This window comes from Dioscorea cayenensis, chromosome 4 (genome assembly GCF_009730915.1).
Source record: "Dioscorea cayenensis subsp. rotundata cultivar TDr96_F1 chromosome 4, TDr96_F1_v2_PseudoChromosome.rev07_lg8_w22 25.fasta, whole genome shotgun sequence".
Classification (NCBI taxonomy): domain Eukaryota; kingdom Viridiplantae; phylum Streptophyta; class Magnoliopsida; order Dioscoreales; family Dioscoreaceae; genus Dioscorea; species Dioscorea cayenensis.
This window is the reverse complement of record NC_052474.1, coordinates 20,413,188-20,437,768: the sequence shown is the minus strand read 5'-3', so window position 1 is coordinate 20,437,768 and position 24,581 is coordinate 20,413,188. Positions and strand designations below refer to the sequence as shown.

Genomic DNA, 24,581 nt, shown 5'->3' with positions numbered 1-24,581 from the left:
TCCAAATAATAAATTTCTATAAATTATTTTCTTTAAAATATATTTTTAAAATTAATTTGAAAAAAAAATTGATATATTTTTAAATTTAAAAACTAAAAGAAATTAAAATTTTAAAGGAGAGGGAGGAGTAGAAGAGAAAGGGTTTCATGCTGGGAGAAAGAGATTTAAAAACGTTTCCAAAAAAGTTGAAAACATAAAAAAAAAAATTGTTTTTTAAAAAAAAAACATGAGAATTATTGCCATATTTTTTTAAAAAAAAACAAACAAAATGCAAAATATGTTTTTTTGGTTTTGTTTTCAAAACATGAAATTGAAAACAAAAAAACAGATAATAATAATAATGCAAAAAGACCCTTAAAATTGTTATTACTTTTTTTTTTTTTGGGGAACATGAGGATTGTTGTCAAAATTTTTTAAAACAAAAACATGGTGCTAAATATGTTTTCTTGGTTTTGTTTCTAAAAGATGAAATTGAAAACAAAAAACAGGAATTGACAATAATGCCAAACGACCCAAAGATATTAATCATCAAAATCAAATATTAAACAAAACATTACATATTAAATGAAAACTTATGTGATTACACATAAACACACAATATTAAATAAAAAATATAATTAATAAACCAGAAGTACATTTCGTAAACAGAAAAAAATTAGATTTTTAAATAAAATAAACTGACGATATAAGTTGAAAGGACTAAAAAATCAAATAATTAAAAAATAAGACACTTTTTGAGAAATTGAAACTGCAAGGGATATTTAAAAAGTTACAAAAATTAATAAATATATATATATATATATATATATATTTCTTTTAATATCATATTTTTTAATTAAATTATTAAAACACAAAAATATAATCAAAACATACAATTATTTTAACTAAATATAATCTTATTTATTTTGATATACAAATTTAAAAACCTAAATTAAATATATATATATATATATATATACATTAATAAATATTATAGAGACAAGGTAAAAGTAAAACCAAAAACACCCCGGCCCACCTGTACCCATTCCCACAAAAGAAAATCCGCATACTGCGGATCAGATCAGGTTTTGGCATCCCAATTCTCAGTACAAAGACAATCATGCACTTCTCCGTAGGACGATACGCAACTTTCAGCCAGCCTTGCAACAAGTTAACCACAAAAGCAAATTTCCTAGAGCCTTTCACAAGGGCAAACATGAAAAACACAAAGGAGAACATTAAGGAAGAAGACAGACTGAAAAACACAGCAATTCCCAGAAAAATGCATACAAGTCAAACCAGCTTTCTTACTGATGATAATTACACAATGGACATCACATTTTACTTTTCATCCTTTTGCTTCATCACAGTAACTAGCAGAATATTAACTGCAGATATATTTTATGAGCACTACATTAATGTTACATAATATGTATATATATATATATATACTTCCCATGTGTTTGGTGAATGGAACAGCAATCAACTCAAGGCAAAGCCTAACACAGGCCATGGTGTAACGCCACCAGCAGGTAGTGGGGGACGTACAATGGGGGCTCGTTTCACAACTGAGAATGCTTCATTGAGACGAGCAGCTCGAGACATGAACAGAGATGCCTTCTGTGTGATTGCACATTTGTTAGAATCGAATAATTTAGGAGACATAAGATGCAAGAGTTTGTAGTCACAAGATGATTTAGAGCAGTGTTAACAGGCGTTTGGATTCACTTTTGAAAATAAGTGTTTAAGAAGTGCTGAGGGTTTAGGATTTTTCCCTTAAGTTAAGCACTTCTGACAAAGCAAAAGAAAAATTGAATCCAAAGGGGCCCTTAACAATGTTTGAAGTGGTTAAATTTGAGAGCAAATACGTGTTTGAATCTGAATGAATATACTATATTAAGTTCTTGCTAAATGGGTAAGTGAAACCTGGTTCAATATCTGTGAAGTAAAAGAGGTCAATCCAGACGCAGATGCAAAAGTATAATTCAGATTTGGATGGATAATCAGCTTAATCCTATTACTCCAAGATTTATTCAATTGAGTGTTCTTCTGTATGAAGGAAAATACAACAGATAGTCTGCTTTTAAAATTTGTATAGAAAGGAGAGTTGAAGTACGCAGAGCAATGCATCAGCATTTATTGAAGAGACAGTTCAAAAGTTTGAAACCTCATAAGCAAATTTCATGATACTGATCTTGTTCACAGGTATAACACTACTAGTAGCCACATATATGTCAGTTGGCATGGTACCATTTCAATCAACATAAACAAAGACCAGGAGGTGCTATATGCATCAAAACAACATCAACAATTTGAACCCCACACAAAAGCCGTCGGTATGGCCAGCAGCCTTAGCTGATGTTATTTAACTTTAAGCTGAGGAAATTTTGGATACAACATACGATTGATGTATAACTCAAAATAATGAGAGAACCAGAAAACTGGAGGCATAACCAGACTAAGAGAAATAACTTGACATGAACTTTATTTTCTCCACATTGTATGTTTTTTAATCACAGAAAGGAAGCACACATAATACAGAAACATTTAGGAAAAAATAAAGAAAAGGAGTAACATATGCATATGGCTACTAAAGCAAGGGTCAGGTGAAGAAAAGCAATTCTCTGAAAGTAAGTTTTAATCTTAAAAAAGAAAAATCAAGGTGTTATAGTTTGTAAAATAGTCCAAACAATTTCAGAGAAGAATAGTGCATCATAATATTTTAGAATGTGAAGCCAAAGCTATTTTAAAGGCAAATTCATTGGTTTCATCATCATAACTACTAGCAAGTGGAATTCTAAAATAAGTATTAAATCCTCTTCCTTCTCAAAGAGCGATGGTTGTGAGAAGCTGGTTAGGATGTTAGCCAGTAATGGTGTGACTGACTTACTAATAGTTGAGACGAAAAAAGAATGCAGATGAAACATAATGCATTTGATTTGCCTACTTAATGCAAAGACAAGAGATGCTGGGAGATACTGATTTATTTTGGACATGATTTAGGAAAACTAACATCAAAAAATGGCTTTAGTGTTACTCATCAGTCAATATGTAGAATAGGAACTAGAACAAGACAATAGTATCCCTTCAAAATATCAATGTGGATATTCCTGAGCCTCATGCCAGCAACCGCATCATGCAAATGCCCGAAATGGGATCGACAAATGAATCAGTTCAAACTTCTTATACACAAGTCAAGAAACACAAAATAACCAAAACAACAAACAGAACTTAAAGAAAAAAGAACTTAACAGAATATGAAGCATGTATCCATAAGGAAAACAAAATCCAGTAAACAAATCACCAAAACTCATACAGACATTCCAATATGCTCCATGAAAGTCTATAGATTAAAAAACATGAACTTCATCCTCAGATATCCAGTGAAACCAAAGATGGCAACTTCATATTAATATCATTCAATTGCAAACAATTTAAGCAAATCACTAGTGAAAAGATAAAGAAATTGCTCACCTTGTCATCCAAGCTAACCTTCAGAGAAACACTCCTGGTTTTGTGCTTCATCTTGTACAACCTCCTGCCCAGCATCACAACCCCAACAATGGCTGCAGCGATGGACACCGACCAAATAGGCCTCACCCTCAAAATATAGAACTTTAACACCTCCATCGGCATCTTCCACCAAACTGTTCCCTTCTTCTCCGGATCACCATCCCCATCCCCAACCCCAACCCTGATCCCAACTTTCTCCAATTCCACATCCTCACGGTTCATTTCCACCAATTGCTCGCCATCCGACTCGCTCACTATGTTTCCATCCGATTCCTGAGAACTCTCCCCAATCCCATCAAACTCAGACTGGAATTTCTGATCAGAAGCACGAAAGGTCTCACCTTTCTCACTATCAGGAGGAGTCGACGAGCCATCGGACCACGAACCAACCAGATTCTTCCGAAAGACATCAAATTTGGGGGTTTCAACGCAAGGAGGATTGGAATCGGGATCAACCCAGCTGGGGCAATCCGAGGAGCCATCGGACATGGGCTCAGATGGAGGGCGGCGGGGAGCAGAGGAGAGGGAGAAATAGTTAGGTTGGATGGCGCCTGCGTCGTCAGTGGTAGCGGCGGCGTCAAGAACGAAGGGATTGGGATCGGATGAGAGGGAGGAGGAGTGGAGATAGTCCTCCCATTCTGAGATCTCAGCGTGATCGGCCATGGCGATGGAGGAATCGAAGAGGATGAACGGAGAGAACGCTGTCGCAGTGATCGCGGATAGGGTTCGCTTTCGCTCAAGAGTGGTGAGGAAAGAGAAGCGTGTTTTTTTCTCTCCCTAAAATTATTTATTTATTTCTTATTTATATATATATATATATATTTTTAAAAATATATATATACACGAAAGCAAGAAACTCCGTAAAAAAATTAAACAGATATAAAATTGCACCAATTATATTAACTTAAGAATCTCCGGAGGTGCACCATATATGATTTGAAAGATCTCATACTATTCAGCTCTAGAAGAGACATATATACCACCTCTCACAAGAGACCCATTTGAACTCTGTACCTGGGTTCATAACAGTGTATGAACAGTATTATTATAATACTATAGTACAGGGGTTTGATGATGTGTTTTGCTCATGCACTGGTTTGTAACAACCATATTATATATATATAATAAAATTTAGAAAATATTCAATTTAATTTGCGATACAGTAATTTAATTAAAAATAATTATTTATAGTTTTACTGTGTTTTACAATTCAAATGTTTTTTAAAAGTAGAAGATAGCTAAAAATGGTTTTTTTTTAGATTCAGTGATTAAAGTTTGAAAGGTGATATTATTTTAAATTTATATTTAAATTATTTTATTTAAAAGATTTTTGTTTGGATTATGTTTAACAAAACATTACTAATATAATAATAATAATAATAATAATAATAATAATAATAATATGTTAGTAATAATAATAATAATAATAATAATAATAATTTGTTGTTGCTGTACAATCAGGTTTATTACTGGTTTAAAGTTGTTTCATTGTTTTTATAGATAAAGTAAAGACAATAAAAATAAATAACAAATATAATTTCACTCCCTTCCATTTCTCCCATAAACGTCCCATATTTAAAATGCAATTTTTTAATATTTTCAACCACTCGAGGGAAGTTTGACTTTTGTCTTCTTTTTTTTTTCACTTCCTAATGTTTTTGGAGAAATCAACTACCCTAATAACAAAGCTTTTTTTAATAAAAAATAAATAAATCACAAGTTATTAAGAATAATCTAACAACAAAGTTGGGTAAATTATAGTTTTATTTTATTTTTTTAATATGCTAAATCTCATGTTCCCCCTTATGCTCAACAAAGTTTTTATGATCTATTGTAAAAAATAAAAATTAAATTAAATTTAAAAAAAAAACAAAAAACAAAACAAAACAAAAAGTTTCTGTGGTCCATTGTTTTTAGTGTGGTCCTCTAGCTATTTAACATTTCAAATGTTTGGCACTATGGTTGGAAAGCTTCACTTCCTTACAAAATAATCCTTCTTATCCCCATCATTAATAATTTTATTCTTGTCATCTTGAAGTTGTTAGGGTCACAAAGAAAAACGGTTATTGTTGTTAGGTATGATGATGTCTTTACTTATATAATTTATTTTTTGGGTGAAAAATGTCATATTTTTCCCTTTAATGTTTTTTTTTTATCTTATGCCTACATGTAAATATAATTAATAAATTATTTTTATTTTTTTTTTTTTGACAAAGTGGGCAAGCCACTACTATTGTGCTATTTATTATGCGCAATGAAAGATTCATACTCCCTGACCTACACATAGGACTCTTATGCTTTACTGTTAGACTATACCAATATTAGCTTATTTTTATATTTTGGTTTAAGCCACAAATGAAGAGGTTAAGTTAAATACAAGACAAAACTAATTAGGAGATTTTGGATAGTTTCAAGTTTTCAACATCTTTGCAATTTGAACATGATAACTCTCCAATTCAAGCTCTTATTTAGATGATTCAAAATGCTATGAAAAGTAAAAGAGAAAACTCTAAAGTCTTCATGTTTTGAGTTTTGAGAGTTACGAGATGCATCAAGGTCAAAATTAATTGAAATTGAATTTGTTGCCCAAACTTACAATTCTAATTTGGAGCAAGTTATATTCCGAAGTTTTTAGATCGAACACACACAAAGTCTAACTGAAAACATTATTTTGAAAAATCATCTTTTAATTTTAATTTGGAGTAAGTTGAAGTTTATATGGTGCAAGTTATATTAGGACTCTATTTTAATTTTAATATTTTCCTTAATTAAGTAAGATTTAGATGTTTTTATTTGAAGATAATATTTAGAATATTTTTAGAAGATTTTTAGAAGATTTCGACTGGGAATAGGGGAAGTAATATAACAAGAAAGGGGAGAAAGGATGCTCCTCTATTTCAATCTTTTTCTCACCCGGCTAAACTTTTATATTTGGGGAAAGGAGACGGAGCTCAAATCAATAAAATTATAAATATAATTTATTTTATTTTGATAAATGTGACAAAACACGCATATACAGTAAACAATGTATGCACAACAAAAGGTTGAAAGTTCAGTTGTACACTCTCACCCGGGGACATAGAGTTTAGATTATAAACCCGCACCCATAATTAGAGACCCCTTACTACCATTGCATCTAACTAATTTTGAACTTGGGTAATGAAATTTCCACACCAATGCCTTTCACAGTTAGCCAGCGTCGCTAAATTAAAGCCATGTTGGCTCTAACTTATTTTTATTGTTTAATTTATGCTTTGATTATTGAACATTCTTCTATGCCTTTTTTTCAAAATTATCTCGATTAATTACTTCTAGGCCTACTAATTTATTTTTTGATGTAATTCGTTGCTAAGTCAGGTGTCAAATTTGTAATTATTTGATCCTCTAATTTGTGAAGCAACTAAGATTTAATCATTTGTTGAGTTAGAAATCATTATATCTTAGGAAGGACACTCGGCTAAATTAAATACAATCTCTTGGGTTTGTGTTGTTCAGCTTCATTGATCTCTCAAATTCTACCACTAAATTTTATCAATTTTTAAAATTTATTTAAAAAACCAATCACTTTTTGGTCTATTAGTATCGGGTCTCTTATATACAGTGTTTGTGTCCTTCCTAAGGAACCATGTTTGAATTTTCAGTCCTTGTAAGGTGAAGGCCCATGTGTGCTAAGATATTAATTCCATCTTTGTACACAACCTCTGACCTAATTTGTCCACATTTCATAAATAAAATAAAATAAAATAAAGGAAAAAAGAAAATTCATTCCAAAGTTCTCAATAGCTCATGTAATTCCATCTTCTCATAACTCACTTAGCTTGAAGAAAATGTTGAATTCATTAATCATCATGGCTATTTGGGAGGCATTGAACACCATCCTCATCACCATATCTTTCCTTAAATAACCATCTCTCTTCTCAATTAACATATGAGCCAATTCATTGCCCATTAATATGAAATTCTATTTACCTATCAATATATATATATAAATATAAACCTCGCTAATTATAATACAAACTTTTGAAGGTCTACCACCATAACAGTAATATCATCCCTACTCCCCCTACTCCAAGACATCTCCACAAGCTCTTTGCATGACTTCTTCATGTCCTTGCTCTTGAAAACAACATCAATTGCCTCTTGATTTGATACCTAATTGTTTCCAATTCAATCAATTAGAATTACACTTAATCAAGAGTTATCATACACTAATAAATATATGTATATATATATATATATATACCTTATCCCACAGACCATCAGAGGCCATAATCAAAAACTCACAATCCAGTGTGAGATGGAGTTTTTTCGTCTCCGGCTCGGAGATGATCCATTTCTTCATGTTCCCATCTCCGATAGCTCTCGATACCGCTAAAGAGTCATGTACTCTCCATTTGCCATTGTGACAACTAACATATCCACCCTAAAACGTAATCAAATATATGTTAGTCTGCATTGAATATATAAATCTAGGTCTCTCATTTTATCAGGATGAATTTCTAGAGAACTCACTGTATTTTCGATCCTCTCCCGTTCATCATCTCGACTGGCAAGGTGATCGGTTGTTAAGGCATTAGCTATGCCATTTTGGCTCATTACTACCCTACAATCACCTACATTGCTTACAACCATGTCTCCATCTTTCAATAGAACAGTAGCTATGCAAGTTCCACTACTCACTCCCTGAAAATTTAAAAATATATCTAGTTAATTATCATAATATTACTTAATTATATTGATATATATCTTTCAAAAAAATATTAGAAGGTTAAGAAATAAACACCTGACTAAGAAACTCTTCATCGGTGATCATATAACCTTTCCGAACAGCTATTTCCAATTGATTTTCATTCTTCTCTGAATCTTCAATTGATGCAAGTATGTTCTTCCCTAATTTCTCCTTCACGAAATCAACCGCGGCTCGGCCTCCATGGCCCATCAAACACGCCGAAGAACACCTAGTTAATTATCTAGTTAGTCCCACATCAAATAATTTACTAAATATGAATATGAATATGAATATGTATATATACCTGTTTTTGATCTCCATGACTATTAGTTATAACACTATAACCATCCTCCATTGCATGTCTAGTTCCTTGCTTACTTGCCAAACAATACTCACTTCCTTGATCTTCAAACACATGATCATCACGATGATCCTTAACTTCCTCAATGCACCTTAAATTTATATAAGTAGTTTTAGGAATGATAATACTTGAAGGCCTCTTCTTCCTCTCCATTGAAGACACCTTAACTTCATCTTCTTTAACATTTCCGGTCACCGACACTGCTTCGAGGCTGATCTTTGCTTCTCTCGGCCTCTTCTTTGTCGCTCCGGCATTGTCGGTTAGGCTTGCCCATGACAAAGGAGGAGGTGAAGACTCTAAAGCCATGCAAAAGTACTCCTTCTTAAATACTTGGAACAAGTTGAAGATAATGAAGATTATAGACCATATGAACACAAGTGCATCAATCATCTCTTGCTCTGTCTCTCTAATCTCTTTGCTATTTAATAATCTTGTTCTTAATTATGATTGAGTTAGTTTTCTATTAATGGATAGAACTATTTATAAGGAGAAGATGGTGATTAAGAAGAGGTCCTTTTGTTTGCGTGATTTTGTCAAAGGGGGTTGACAAGTCAACAAGGTTTGGGAAGCCTTCAAGGCAAAGGAAGTGGTCGGCAAAGATGTACTAGAACTAGTCTTAAGGTCCTCTAATTGCACGTCAATTACTATTAATGACTTAATTAATTCAATTTAGAGTTTTTTTTTTTGGCTTATATACTCTTGTGAAAATAAAATATTAATATATAGTTCTACAAAATAATATTTACTTACATACTTTTACAAATCATTCTTATTTGTTAATTAATATTTATAAATCAATTTTCAAGCATGAAAATACATAAACAAATCAAAAAGTTTTGTAAAGCTAAATAAATAAATATTTTATCAAGGTAAATTGGTAATTATCTATATTCTCTTAACTAATTATAGAAGTTATATAATTAATAAGAAGAGTAGTTTTATTTGACTTGATTAATTTTTGCTTGTTGGATTTGTATTTTCTGGTGTCTTGATGAGAAGAATGAGAATTGTTAAGCAACTTTGGAATGCCGGCAAAGTATATATATTAAGTTAATTAGGACAACCAAGTTTATTTTACCCTATATTAAGTTAATTAGAACAATCAAATGTTAGTTCCAGAATGTGATTAATATATTGCTTGAGCTTCTAGACTTGTTTGGATTGGATTTAGTCAAATTTAAGTGTGATTCAAATGATGCTTGTTTATTATTGTTATTATTATATAGCATTTGATGTATTAAGTACTTGACTGGATAAACTTTAATTTATTAACACATCAATAAATAAATTTTTACACATCATATATAGATATATATATACACACACCAACAAACTCTTAGTCTATTAACATATGCAAAATGTTCATGTCATGCTGAGAAGATGGATTCAAACCCCCAAATTACATAGGATAAAAGCATAAATGTATTGAAAAAAATTAATTTTATATCTTTGTACGTCTTAACACATGATTTGTTTTCACACAAACCTTTGAAATGAAAATTTTTACCTACTACTATAAATAACCACAAAAATATAATTTTTTTATCACTAAAGTTAAATGTATATTAAAATATCATACAAGAAATAAATATAATAAATATTTAAACATATACATACATTGGAGAATTTTATAAGTCGAGGGAGTGTTTTATCAATTTGATGCCAAACAAGAAAGGACGTTACTAACCAAAAAACAAGATTGAATTCATATATATGTGAGAGACAATGACTTGAGCTTTTTATTCCATGAACAATGAAACAATATGAACAACAAGTCCAGACTAGCTCATTGACTCATTAGGGAGAATTTTGGTTAAGTGAAGGAAAGTACTAGTTGATGAGTCACGTATCAAAACTTTAATTAATTAGGATCATGGAAAACTTATAATTTAGAAGATGTAACTATTACTTTCATAATGATGTAAATGCCGTGTTGGAAAATTGAATAGGACAAGATTGTCTTTATTGTATAGATAATACATAGAAAGTATTTACTTTCTTAGATTGGGCAACAAATTTTATATTTAGTCCCTCTAATATAGTCAGTCTGTCTCTATAACACATAAGTGCGAGTTACAGATATTCTCACATTAAAGATTTATTTTTAATACCACTATGTACTTTCAATAATAAGGTTATTCGCTATTGTATAGATAATATACATAAATAAAAATAATTACCTTCAACTATATCGGATAATGGACTTGACATTTGAATGTTATGGCCGCTAGATACTTTCTTTCTCTCAATGGTTAGATTATTGATAAAAACTCTATATAAATAAAGACCATTGGTGTTGATCTATATATCCCTTTTAATTTAGTACGGTTTAGAATTAGATGATAGCATAGGATTTTAAAATTTTAATGATATAGATGCGGATTACTATTTTAAATCTAAATGATAATCAATTTTATGTTATAATTAATTTAAATAAGATTTAGATTAACTTGTAAGTTCAAGAATTCTCATGACAAAAATAATAAATGAGTATTGTTTAATTTTAAATGATAAAGGTAAATTAGACAGTAACAAATTTGAAACTATTGTATGTATAATAAAATTAAAATTGTTTGTATGCCTGGTGTAAATTTCAACCATTGCATGTTTGTATCAACAAAAAAAAAAAAAATTGAAATTACTTACATACCCTTGTAAATATAGATAATTATATCAGTAATTGTGTGGAACTAATTATATATCATGAAAACTTATGAGAAAACCGAAAATCAATCAAGTCTGGTCATTACCGTTTGATTTGTCTTTATGAAACCTTTCTGAGCCTAGCCAATTCATCCATAAGTGTTAAAAAATTTTGATATTCGAATTTTAAATAATTTTAGGTTGAATATTCTATTTAGTCCCTCTAATAATAGTCAGTCAGCCCCATTGGTCTCTCTAATATGATTTGATATAAGTCCCTCTCTCTAATATAATTTGATCCCTAAGAGGTCAAAAAATTAAAATACAGAGACCTCTTAGGGATAAATTATATTAAAGGAACCAAATGGACAGTATTGACTATATTAAAAGAATTAAATAAGAGATTTTATCTAAATTTTATAATGGTTATTATTATTGTTATTTTTAAAAAATCCAAAATTTAAACAAAATCCGATAATAAAAAATTTTAAAATTTTTTAAATCCAAAATATATGTTTTTATATTATTTCATATTCAAACATTTAAGAGTATAGATATTTTTCATTGTGGATTATAGGCTTTTATTTAGATTTTCTTTTTTTTTAAAATATTTTATTTTATTATTTTATTATTTTTTATGTTTAAAAAAAAGGGTTTTGAGCACTAGCTTTATTCTTAAGATATATAACAATGTAAAAATTTATATAAAACCCTATATTGAAGCCTAAGATCTTGGACATGTAGTCAAAGTTAGTAAATTCATTTTGTTTATTAGATGATGTAGACATTCAAGATGTAAATTTGGAAGTTTTTTTTAATGTTGGTGGTAATGCAAGGAATAATTCACAAAATTTTAATTAAAGATTTGATAGTAATAATGATATTGATTTGAGTACTAATCTAAGTTCAGGAATTTAACTCACATTAGTTGTATTTCAATACTTAAATAATTGTGGTTATTGTTTGATTATGTATTTTTTTGATTATTTTATTTTGATTAATATATATTTATTTAAGCATGTGAATTTAAATATCAAATTTTAAGTAATTATGTTTTTTTAATATTTTTGTAATTACATCTTATATCATATTTTTGTTATTATTAATTGTTATAATATATTTTATTATATTTTTATTTTTGACCATGGTCCAATCCCCAGCCTAGGCCAATAACACCAATAAACACTGGGTTATTGTATGTACAATTATAATAAAATTATAATTGCTTATACATTATTATAAATATCGGTTAATATATATGTATGCATGATAAAGTTAGATTTTCTTATGTAACTCCTCATGTTTTCATTATTTATTTCATCAAATGTTTAGTTTTCAAACCATTGAAATTGTGATACACGTGATCATAATCTTTATTTGGATAGAAAGATTGAACTATATAAATTTCCAAGCTAAAAAAAATTACTTCATAACTTCAAAGTTAACAAATAGTTGCACGCTTAAAGCGTGCAAATTGCTGCCATAAGATGTTGGAAAATAAAATAAAATTTTCAAATATTTGAAGAAAAGAACAAATATATATATATATATATATCTCCGTTGATGTTCATATAGATTAAAAAATAAAAATGAGAAAATCAAAGTGAGAGACGGAACAGTTGAATATGAGAGAAAGTACAACAATAAACTTGAACAATAACTAGTCTTTGTATTAAATTGAATAAAGGCTAGTTGTTGGTTATAGTTTTTTTTCAAGGGGATGTAAATCAGCTGTGACAACTGTGATCTGTTAAAATATTGTGCATTTGATGGTAGGACAGTTTTGATAAGGTCACTAAACATCCCATTTGATACTACGCATCTCCGTTGAATTACAATCCAATGTTTACAATGATGTGGCCTCATATATTATAATAATAATAATAATAATAATAATAACCGATAATTTTAGGGATGTAAACCAAAAAAAAAAAAACTGTTTTTCTCATTTTAATTGGACTAATAATATATACTATTTTTCTTTAAAGAGACGGACAAGGCCAGGGAGAATTCCCGTTGAAACCCTAGCGGGAGCCATGGATGCGAGCTCGCCGGCGCCGACAATGGAGGAGCTGACGCCGGTTAGCCGGCCTCCGAAGCGCCTCATCTTCGACCGGCGCTACGGTTGGGTGTAATGCTTTCATCTCACAGCTTCTCTTTCCCTCTTGAAACCCTATAAATGCTCTTCCTTTATAATTTGTTTTGAGTTTTTCATTGTAGGTATGATGAGTGGAGAGACCCATCGGAAGTCGCCCTAGCTGGAGGGAGAGGAATGTATGGCTCTCTTTCTTTCTATCTATATCTTTTTTAGCAGTATTAAAGCTGGATTTTTTATTTTTATTTATTTTTTGTGTTCTTTTCTTCCTAGGTTTTGCATTGTACCGATTGTCAAAGCATTTCTGAGTGTTTCTTCACAATTGGTAATTAATACTATTCATATTTATTTATTTATTTTGTTATTTCAAGTTGAATTCTTCTTTTTTGGTTGTACTCCTTACTGTTTAAGCAATACAGACCTTTGACATTGTCCTGATGCTGCAATTCTGTAATCCCAAACATTATATATATATATATATATATATATATATATGATGAATGACATTAAGGTTACTTTGTGATGATTAGAATGAGCTGAACTTTTGGAAGTTTAATAGATTTTTTGCTAGGCTTCTTTCTGTTTCTGAGATTATGTTACAAATTAGTGAAGGTCTATGGAGTGTTCTGCTGTGAAGTGCTATTAGTTGCATGATGATGAAGTGTTCATTGACCACGCAAGTGAACTAATTTTGTTCTTTTGACTAGAGTTTAATTATTCAAAATATTGATGAAGAAAAATAGTATGAAGATTACGGCATGTATTATTATTATTATTTTTTTTTTTTTGTGTTTGGGTTTTGACTCTCTAGAAACTTGTGATTTGTTCCGCACAAACCACATGGTTGGTTTGTATGATGTGGTTATTTTTAATGTGTTGTAAGGTAGGTGTTAGGTTCTTGGTAAATTCAATAAAAGCTTGGGGATTGTTATACCATAAATTTTGAATTTCTGCAAGTCTATCTTAGAGTGGTTTTTTTTTTATTCTAATGAAAATTTAAAGACGGACTAGTAGTTCTTTTATATCATCACACAGTTTGCCAGTTGCTGCAATGCCAAAAGTTAAAATTTGATCAAGTCCGCAACCATTGATGCCATCTTTAATGCTTATCATTTAAGACTAAGTATTTCAAAAATGTATATATTTTTTAGTTCTCATTCCAAAACTACGGTTATCAAATTAAACAAACTACGTAAATAATAAAATTGTTGGGTCTGGTCCTGTAGTCTTTTCACCATAGTTTCTTTCTGAACTATTTGAAGTGGTCATTCCAAAGACTCTTGAGAGAAGGAAAGGATTAATGTGAGAAAAAGTCTGTCGTTGTGTTTTACTTTGATTGTTGAAATACAAAACTGAGATCAACTTAATGAAAGTTATTTTTTTTTCCTTCTTTCTCTGTGGCCATTAGTCTCAAGTAAATGTTTTGGAACTGTTATTCCATATTTAGGATAACAAAGTTGACATATGGTATTGCTTTAGATTTTGTTGTTGGACAACCTTAAATATCAGAATCATTTGGGGAAAAGTTTTCTAGGTTCTTTTGCAGTCGCATGGCAAGGTTTTTGTAGCTTATGTGCAAAAGTTGAAACATTTTATCCTTAAGCAAAAACTTGCCTTGCTATTATATGCACTGGAAAGTAAACTGTAAAATTGTGACAAGTTTCTGACCATCTCTTTTCTTTAATGGTTTGAAACATAGATCAAGGCTCTCATTACAATCTTTTAATTCAATGTTTATGAATTATCTACAAATACTTAAAAGATAAGCAGACGTTTTCGGATTGAGGTTATGATATTATATACAGTTGGATAATTTCTTGCAATATATAAAAGTCCCCTTTCATTGTTCAGGGTTTATTTTGCTGACTGTGCTGAGAAAGTTGTCTTATGAAAATCATGATTATCATTGTTCAAGCCTTACATTTTTCACAACATTTTTTACACTTTCACCAGTTAGTATTCTACTAATTTCCTTTTCCATTGTTTTACAGATCAATGCTGCCACTGATTCTGCAGTGAGAAATCTTAGAAACCGAAATCATACGCCTCAGACAATTCATGCAAATTTGTGCACCCAGTTTCAGAAACTCTTGCAATCCATACAAACCCTAGTTTCAAGACGTCGATTTCCTAAACAAATCTCAAATATGACTGAATCCCACAAGTCTTGAGCCAAATGGAGTTGCTTTTGTACTGTGAGATGATATTTGTATTGATATTCATAGTGTTGGCCTAATGAGAATGTAGTATGTTATATAGATTCAGCTTGTTTTATTATTATATAATGTCTAAATTTTGTCAGGTTTATCATTTACCATGGACTTGAAATGCATGTTTGGATGTTGTTATGAGCGGTTGGCTATTTTTTTTTTTTTCAACAAATGCGGACTAAGTCATTTTTTAAGGTTGGATGCAATGTCTGTGTCTTTTACTTGCGTGAACTAGGATTCAAATCTGTCTTCTCAATGGGATGAATACTTAATGTAGAGGATTTGATGTCAAAAGTTTGAGGAGTTTCTATAAGAAACTATTAATAATAATTTTTTTTATAAAAAAAGGGTTTTATAATAAACTATTAATAACAAATCTTGTTTATCAAAAACAAAGGTAGTATCAGGAAGTTTTTTCATAAATACAATTGTGGTTTTTTAGTTGATTTTTTTTTTTTTAAAAATTTCACTGATTTCTTCCCTGATTTTTTTTAATCAAAAAATAATTAGGGATGAGAATTAAAATATTTTTATCTAAAAGGACTTAAGGATAAAAATTCAATTTCACCTTCTTAATCCTAAACACTACTCATATAACAAGCAACAATGGCCAGCACCTGTTCGACGAAAAGCCCCAACAAAACCCTCCTCCCTCCACACAAACGCAACGCATGCTCGCCTTCTCCTTCAACCATTCCCACCATCTCCGATCCCATCTCCTCTTCACCGCCTCCATCACCACCAACTCCACACAATTCCACCGTTTTCTCGCCAATGGATCACCCCTCAACCTCTACACCATCCCAACCATCCTCGCCTCATGCGGCGCCCAGCGCAATCTCTCACTCGGTCTTCAGCTCCACGCGCTCGCCATTCACACTGGCCTCGACTCCAACTCCTTCATTCTCAGCTCGCTAATCACCATGTACTCCAAATGCTCCCACTTCTCCGCCGCATACCACATCCTCAACTCCACCAACCCCAACGACTCCATCTCCTGGAACGCCCTCATCGTCTCCTCCTCCCGCTCCGGTCTCCACTCCGACGCCCTCCACCTGTTTGTCAAAATGCACCACAGAGCCCTCCCACTCGACGAATTCACCTTCCCCTCCGCTCTCAACTCTGCCGCTCATCTCTCCCTCGTCCTCACCGGCCAAACCATCCACTCCCTCCTTCTCCGGTCCGGCTTCCAACGCCACGCCCACATCGGCAACGCCCTCGTCGACATGTACGCCAAGTCCGGCGAGCTCCACTCCGCCCGCAACGTGTTCGACGAAATGCCTCACAGAGACGTTGTAGCATGGACTTCCCTTCTAACCTCCTCCGCCCGCCACGTGTCTCATTCTGCATCCCTTGATCTCTTCCTCGAGATGCTCTCTTCCAGCGTGAATCTCGATGCTTTCGTCATCGCCGCCGTCCTCAGCTCCTCCGCCGAGCTCACCGTCTTAGAACTCGGCCGCCAGCTCCACGCCACTAGCGTGAAACGCGGTTTCCACTCGTTTCTTTCTTTGGGAAACGCGCTTCTCACCATGTACGCCAAAACCGGCTGCATCGACGACGCAGAGCTCATCTTCGATCTCATCCCATATCCCGATGCCATCACTTGGACGGCTCTGATTATCGGGTTAGCTCAAAACGGTCGAGGTCACGACTCGGTTCATGTTTATGATAAAATGATCCGAACCGGGTCTAAACCGGACTATATAACCTTCATCGGTTTACTATTCGCGTGTAGTCACGCGGGTTTGGTCGAACCCGGTCGATCCTACTTCGAGTCAATGGAACCGGTTCATGGAATCGAGCCTGGACCGGAACACTACGCATGTATGATCGATTTGTTAGCCCGGTCCGGGAAAATAGAGGAAGCGGTTCGGTTAATGAACCGGATGCGGTTCGAGCCGGATGCGACGGTTTGGAAGGCGTTACTCTCGGGTTGCCGGGTTCATCTCAACAGTGGATTCGCTCTCCAGGTGGCGGAACGTGCGGCTGAGATTTTGTTCAAGATTGCGCCAAATGATGCTGTGCCGTACGTTTTATTATCCAACATTTACTCCAAGATACGGAGATGGGGTGACGTGGCGAAGATCCGAGCGTTGATGAAGGCGCGAGGAGTGAGTAAGGAGCCGGGGTGTAGCTGGATGGAGGTTGGAGGCGTTGTGCACGTGTTCCACGTGGAGGATCACGTGCATCCACGGACGGCGGAGATTTACGCAAAAGTGGATGAGATGATGGGGAGGATACGGGAAACGGGGTACGTGGCGGAAACGGGAAACGTCTTGCAGGATGTCGGGGAGGAAGGGGAAATGGGCTTAGCTTATCATAGTGAGAAGTTGGCTGTGGCTTTTGGGCTTGTGGTCTTGCCACGTGGCGCTTTGATAAGGGTGTTCAAGAATCTAAGGGTGTGTGGTGATTGTCACACTGCTTTGAAATTGGTGACAAAGGTTTATGGGAGGAAGGTTGTGCTAAGAGATGCTAATGTTTTTCATCACATGGAGAACGGGGTTTGTTCTTGTGGAGATTATTGGTAATTTCTATTATGTATTTTATTGTTAAAGTAAACACATCAAATATTTAAAATGTAAAAAATAAAAAGCTTTTAAACATGTTAATTTAACCCTCAATTAGTTTTTAATGTGACATGCATCTCCTTTGAATGGATTTCAAGGACAAATAAATACGAAAGTGTTAACGATCTCTTAATGTATATATGTCGTTAAAAATTTGAATATGAGATATCTTTAACAATAAGGCACATGAGAACTATTACTTTTTGTTTTTAATTTATAAAATAATTTATTAACAATGATTTATATATAGAATAAACTTCTTATTTAGTCACTCAAATTTTCAAAAATTTTTTTATTTGAGCCACTGAATACTAACGTTTAAATTTTTTTTTTTCCAATTGAGTCACTTGTACCAACGGCGTTTATGATGATGCTGACATGAATTATCATCTTACTAACCACTTCAACAACATAAGGTTATAATCCTACTATATCAATAACAGATAACAAGTGGCAAGTGAGGTAATTAGCATCATCGTAATATTGTTGGCATGAATGACTTATCTAAAAGAGAAGACTTTCATGTTAGTGACCAAATTAGAATATTTTATTTTTTTTAGTTGAATGATGAAAAAAATAGGAATTAAAAAAAATTGAGTCACCAAATAAGTAGGTTATATATATATATATATATATATATATATATATATATAATATAATAACCACGTGTCACTACCTAATTGGTAAAAAGAAGTAAGGCCACGTGGCAAAACCATGTTCTCCCAAAGGCCTGGCTAAGCTACTCCTTCGATATGTTCGAGTGGCTTCCCTCCATCGATCTCGCTCTCGCTCTCGCTCTCGATCCCCCAAATTCCACATCCCAATCCTATGCTTCATGGCGTCCCTTCTCACTCCTTCTCCTCCTCTCCTCCCTCTCCATTGCCTCCAATGATCCCTCTCCTCCTCTCGTCGCCTCTCCCTCACCTCCCTTTCCCCTTCCTCTCTTCCCCTCTCTCCACCATCCGCACCCGCCGGTTCCCCTCTTTCCGCCCTCTCTCCTCACTCAAGGAGACCAAGAATCCCACTCTCCGCAAGGCCTCCTCCAATGTCCCACAAAGCTTCAAGTTTGATAACTCCAAGGGCGGATCCGATGGCCCTGGTGGCCCTGACGGCCCCGAGGGTGGCCTGGGCGGCGAGACCGTCGCCGCCGGCAGTGTTCTGGCTGGGATTTTGCTTGTTGGACTCATCGGAGGGGTTGGGGCTGTTGGGTTTCTCTATAAGGAACAGATCAACGCGTTTCTCAATCAGCTCTCTGTGTTCATCGAAGGTAGTTTTGAGTTCCTTCCTGTTTATTTCGATTATTGGGAAATGTGGAATTAGAACTTGCTTCATGGACTCTGAGATTTTTTTCTTTTTTCACCATTGAAAAATTGATCTTTTTGGAAGAACAGATTGCTTAATTTGATTTATTTTTAAGCTTTATCGGGTTTATTTGTGTAGGTTATGGGCCTGCAGGATACGCTCTGTTTGTAGCTGTTTATACTGGATTGGAGGTAAGATAGTGTACCAATTAAAAGCATTTGTTTGTTTGAATCTTTTTCCAGTTTGAATCATATCTACTTAGTTATATTGTCTTCTCTGCAAATAGTAGAAATATCAGAACAAAAATTATTGAAAGACTTGACAGATAATGTATGCCCTTCATTAACTCTGGCATAGAAAAAAACTCTTTTGGCAACCAAAAAAAAATAATAAAGGAAAAGTAAAAAAAAAAAAAGATAAAAAGAATAAGATTTTAGTAGATATTTGTTTTCAGAACACTCTTTTTTCTTGAACTGCGCCACACAGATTATAGAGCTGCTAATGTGTAGGACATTGCATTAGATGGCAGCCTTGTCTACTGTTTAGGAGGACAGCTTTATTTGCTTGATGTTTGCCACCTAAAATCAATGCACAAAAAGAAACACAAAATCAGGGTAATTTACTTTTTTTTAGTTTCTTAAAAGGGCCATTAGTTCTATTTTGGAGTCATAAACATATATTTTTTTTTTTAATCTTTGATGAGGAAATGTGACAAATGATTTATGCTACACTATTTGTACCTGTTATAATGCAGCCTTACCATGTGACTTCTGTGAAGATTTGTAAATGCACAATGCATATGGCAAAGAAAGTTGGAGATTTTATTTCATCCATATGAGGATGTTATAATTGCTTGAGCTAATCTTAAGCTATTCATACCATGTTAGGTTCTTGCAATCCCTGCCATCCCTTTGACTATGTCAGCAGGTCTTCTTTTTGGTACCCTTACAGGTACCATCATTGTTTCTATCAGCGGGACAGTAAGTTACTTTAAGCAGTGTTTCTCATTTTGCTGGTGTTGGCATATGCAAATTATCAGTCAGCTTTGAGTCCTTACTATATTTTTCTTGCCTTCTTTTTAAGTTGGCCGCAAGTGCATCTTTTCTTATTGCTAGATATTTTGCTCGAGAACGCATTCTTAAAATGGTCAAAGGAAACAAAAAGTTTATGGCAATTGACAAAGCTATTGGAGAGAATGGTTTCAAAGTGGTTACCCTTCTACGTTTGAGTCCTTTACTTCCATTTTCTCTTGGAAACTATCTATATGGGCTGACTTCAGTGAAGTTTGTCCCATATGTATTGGGCAGGTCAGTTTGTTGATGGGTTTTATTACATCTTACTGCTGATCATTATTTTATATTCTTCCAATATCAGAGTAATTGATTCAATACCACACTGAATACTGCTTTCTTTTTTGTTGGAGTCTCGGAGAATGTTAAAATTAAGAGAACTTTTAAGCAAATAAAGAGAAAAAGGGAAACGGGAAGTAACAGACTAAGGAGAAATTATGTGAATGATCATACACATGCACAAATAATGATGAAAGAATACCTTTGAACAAATTCTCTGTTTCTTAAGTGGTTTCATATGAAAATACAGTCTTTCGTTAATTCCCAAATGTTGTGGATTTGAGGCTGACTTTTGACAAAGTGTTATGTTAAAATGGGTGATATGTGGCCATTTATTTATTTTCAAGAAAGAATGTACTAGTGACAATTTATTTTACTAGAATTATTATTTCATTGTCTGGATCTTATTCTTTTAATGAAATAATGAAATTGTATTTTGTGGATTTGATTTATTAAAGAAGGGGAAAAGGCCTTTTCTGTTCAATCCAAAACGCGTGAATGAATATTTGCTTAAACATCTCTAAATGGCTGTTTTACATCTTGAACGCCAACATTTTTGACAACACTGAGTACTAAACTTTAATTTCTGTTCAGTTGGTTAGGCATGCTTCCAGGGACATGGGCATATGTGAGTGCAGGTGCATTTGGACGAGCCATCATTGTAAGTATCCCACCTATGAAGAGCCAGAACAAAATTTCCATTCTTTTTTCTTGAATGCTGATCCTATATTATAGTAATATGCATATCCATTGTTTACTTTGTTTTCTTCAAGGCTCGTTATAGTTACTATAGTTTCTTTAGTTTATCATGACCCTGCTCAATGTGACATTTTATACTCTTCTTGACCCATTTCCACCAATTTCTTGGTGAAAGAGCTCCAAATATTTGTTTTATTTGGCTAGAACTTTCCGCAAAGGGAATCCAATTTATGCAAAATTTATTGCTTTGTCATGACATTGCAAAACTCCTAAGTTTCACTTCTATGAGCAAGCTTGTATGGAAATATTATATAAGCAGAATAGAAAATCATATGTCAGAAAGGGAAAAAAAGGAGCAATCTGTAGCAAACTCACTTTTAGTCTAGTAATTTACTTGTAATCACTTTTGCATTCCACTTGTGTAAATAATCATTCCCATAGTAAAACAGGATATTGGGGTGAAGTTAAATGGTCATGGAAAATTGAAGAAGACATGACTAGGTTTCTTTCTTCTTGCAGCAAGATGAGTCAGAATTTGGTGTATTTGGAGGAAATAACCAATTATGGACACTCGGATTAGGCCTCTTAGCTACTGCATTGGCTGCAACCTATGTCACACGGCTTGCAAAGGTAATCATTTGCTGCTTAATTGCATGAGACATCTGTAAAAATTTCTGATATAAAGTGGTTGTTACTTAACCTAGATGACTGCATGTCTAAAGCTCAAATAAATGTTGAATGCTTTTTAAATTCTTCTCTCTGGAGAATAGAATATGTCCATGTTTGACTCTGGTGATCTAAACTGTGTTTTCTTGATATTGTCAAGAGAACAGTATCAAGAAATGCTCATTGACTGTGATTTCAGTGTAAGAATAGGTTCGCAGAGGAATGTATTACTTAATGGCAATATATTTCATATTTGTCCAGTTTTGTGAGCTTAAAAACATTCAGGCATGTAAAGAACTCCATTAATTTACAATGTTCGTGGAAATAAAGTTCTGCCATTATTGGTGCAGGATGCTGTGAAAGACATTGAGTAGATGCAGAGGAAGAAAGTAGCTCCATGATACAAATTGTAAAATATTTGGGAGGTATCCCATCACTTTGTAAGCCCTAGAACCCCTTACATTTATTTATCCAAAATCTGATTAATTTTTCTACTGAGCATCATGTGCTATGGATATAAATTGCTAAGTATGTACAATATTGTAATTATGCTCACCAATTTCACCTTTTTCCATTCATATTTAATTTATGGTTGGTGCCATTAGTTGTTTATTTCAATTTTATGGAATGAGAAGAAAAGACATAAACAAGTTGAAAGCACACATTTGGTTGCTAATTATATAAGCTACCAAAATGACTGTATTAGTATAGTTTGCATTTTTTATATTTTAGGTACATCACACTTTATAAATACCAACTTTAGTAGAGATGAAGTTATCATAACCTTGCTTGTTGTTTTGAAAGGTGAACAATTGATCAACATTTTAATTAATAATTTCTAATACTTGAACCTAATTCAAATTATATATATATATATATATATATATATTATAAATTATATAACATGATGATTAGTTTCAACTTTTAACCAGTCTAATGCTGGAACTATTTCAATTGTAATTTAACTAACGGTGTACTGACTGCAATTAAACTATGTTTAATATCATGATATAGATTTATGAATATGATCTTATTTTTCATATAATGCTATCAAAACCTGTAAATATTATGTAAATAGAGATGAGGTCATACCATAACCTTCAATTGTTTTAATAATATTCTAATTAATTTTTGTATTACAGGATCAGAGTTTAATTATAAACTCATAGTACCAAATATTGAAGGAAAAGTTATTGTAGTATCTTGTATGGATTAAAAAGGACTTGCATGCCCTGCTGATATTTAAAAGGACATGCAGGTTTTTATCTTCCTTATTAGTATCTTTATATAGACCCTAAATTGAAAAAACATGTAACAGGTGACATGAAATCTCCAAAATGCCCTTATAGTGACTTCAATTGCCATGAAATCTCAATTTGATATGTTGTCTTTTCCATTTCATTATTCTTTTTTTCCGTAATCTATACTGAAAGAAATATATGGAAGATGGGATATATAAAAGGGTGAAGTTAGGGTGAAGTTAGGGTGAAGTATGTCATTCCGAATGAGAAGATGAGTTTTGGCTTGACAAAGATGTGTATTTTCCGATAATGTGCAATATCCATGATTCATCCAGTTTACAGGATAAGTGTTAGGAATATGATCGAGTATAAATAGTAATAAGATAATTTACATTTTTATTTAAGTGTTCTTGGTGTTGAGAATCTTGGCATGGATGTTGTCATTCCAATATCTCTATTTTGTAGATGTATTATTTTGATTTACTTTTGTGTATTTTATTTCTGTTTAGTGCCATGCTTGGTTGTTTATTGATTGTGCATTTATGCTAGAAGGTTTGTATGCATGTATCCATCAATTAATATTGCTCATCAATTTTAGTTAGTGAGTCTGTGTTTATGAAAATGGTCAATTTGTGCATTGTGTGTGAGAGAGAGTATATGTTGTTATGAACTCAGTCCATTTGCTTATTTAGAGTGGTTTTTGTTTCATGAAATTGATATTTGTGAAATCAGAAGTGGATCATTTCACTTCAGAGTGTTTTGTTTTGCAAAAGTTGACTTGTGAAGTTATAAGCAGGTTTTCTTATCATAGTGTTGTTTTAACTTCAACGTACGAAGTGGTTTATTGGAGTCTTTAATTAAATTTTTTTATAAGTGCTGAAAGTTTGAATCACAGGTGATTGGCACATTTTTAGAAGTGTGAGTAATAGTTGTGTGCAGGTAATTTTAGCACTCACGTGTGCGCTGATCCTACTTTCTCTTATTCTATTGAGGTTTGTGTACGCTGTTTTTTTTAGCAGTCTAATTGCTCATTTTTAATAAAAAAAATTAAATTTAAAAAAAAAACTTCAAAATACAATAGCTCTGACAATATATTTTGAATAATGAATAATAGTAACACTCGTTAGCAAGTAGGTATTTTAAGAACAACACCTGGATTACTCATTAAAAAAAAGAAGATATAGGGATTGTAAATTCAGAACTATATTTTTGGAGATGATTTCATAA

At 32.9% G+C, this 24,581-nt stretch overlaps 5 protein-coding genes across 5 annotated transcripts; 3 read left to right on the top strand and 2 right to left on the bottom strand.

Annotated features, from left to right (window-relative positions):
- Positions 1–1,240: 1,240 nt before the first annotated feature.
- LOC120259461 lies at positions 1,241–4,283 on the bottom strand. The gene is made up of 2 exons (XM_039267069.1): positions 3,454–4,283; positions 1,241–1,599 (listed from the first exon to the last, which is right to left on the bottom strand). Exons 1-2 carry the CDS (start codon positions 4,153–4,155, stop codon positions 1,462–1,464), a joined length of 840 nt encoding a protein of 279 aa, XP_039123003.1. The 5' UTR covers positions 4,156–4,283; the 3' UTR covers positions 1,241–1,461.
- Positions 4,284–7,497: 3,214 nt separating this feature from the next.
- Positions 7,498–8,972, bottom strand: LOC120258758 (probable protein phosphatase 2C 74). Its single transcript, XM_039266194.1, is given in 6 exon segments — positions 7,498–7,644; positions 7,736–7,915; positions 8,005–8,175; positions 8,276–8,428; positions 8,430–8,450; positions 8,526–8,972. Coding segments are annotated over 6 exon segments (1,119 nt in total).
- A 4,233-nt stretch (positions 8,973–13,205) lies between these two features.
- On the top strand, positions 13,206–15,630 carry LOC120259184. Its single transcript, XM_039266740.1, has 4 exons — positions 13,206–13,356; positions 13,446–13,499; positions 13,594–13,645; positions 15,312–15,630. Exons 1-4 carry the CDS (start codon positions 13,262–13,264, stop codon positions 15,489–15,491), a joined length of 381 nt encoding a protein of 126 aa, XP_039122674.1. The 5' UTR covers positions 13,206–13,261; the 3' UTR covers positions 15,492–15,630.
- A 542-nt stretch (positions 15,631–16,172) lies between these two features.
- LOC120259225 (putative pentatricopeptide repeat-containing protein At2g01510) lies at positions 16,173–18,079 on the top strand. The gene has a single exon (XM_039266795.1). The coding sequence runs from the start codon at positions 16,202–16,204 to the stop codon at positions 18,056–18,058; it is 1,857 nt and encodes a 618-aa protein (XP_039122729.1). The 5' UTR covers positions 16,173–16,201; the 3' UTR covers positions 18,059–18,079.
- A 788-nt stretch (positions 18,080–18,867) lies between these two features.
- Positions 18,868–22,714, top strand: LOC120259383 (TVP38/TMEM64 family membrane protein slr0305). The gene is made up of 7 exons (XM_039266974.1): positions 18,868–19,364; positions 19,538–19,590; positions 20,287–20,379; positions 20,483–20,706; positions 21,343–21,409; positions 21,967–22,077; positions 22,464–22,714. The coding sequence occupies exons 1-7, from the start codon at positions 18,926–18,928 to the stop codon at positions 22,485–22,487; spliced, it is 1,011 nt and encodes a 336-aa protein (XP_039122908.1). The 5' UTR covers positions 18,868–18,925; the 3' UTR covers positions 22,488–22,714.
- The last annotated feature ends 1,867 nt before the right edge of the window (positions 22,715–24,581 follow it).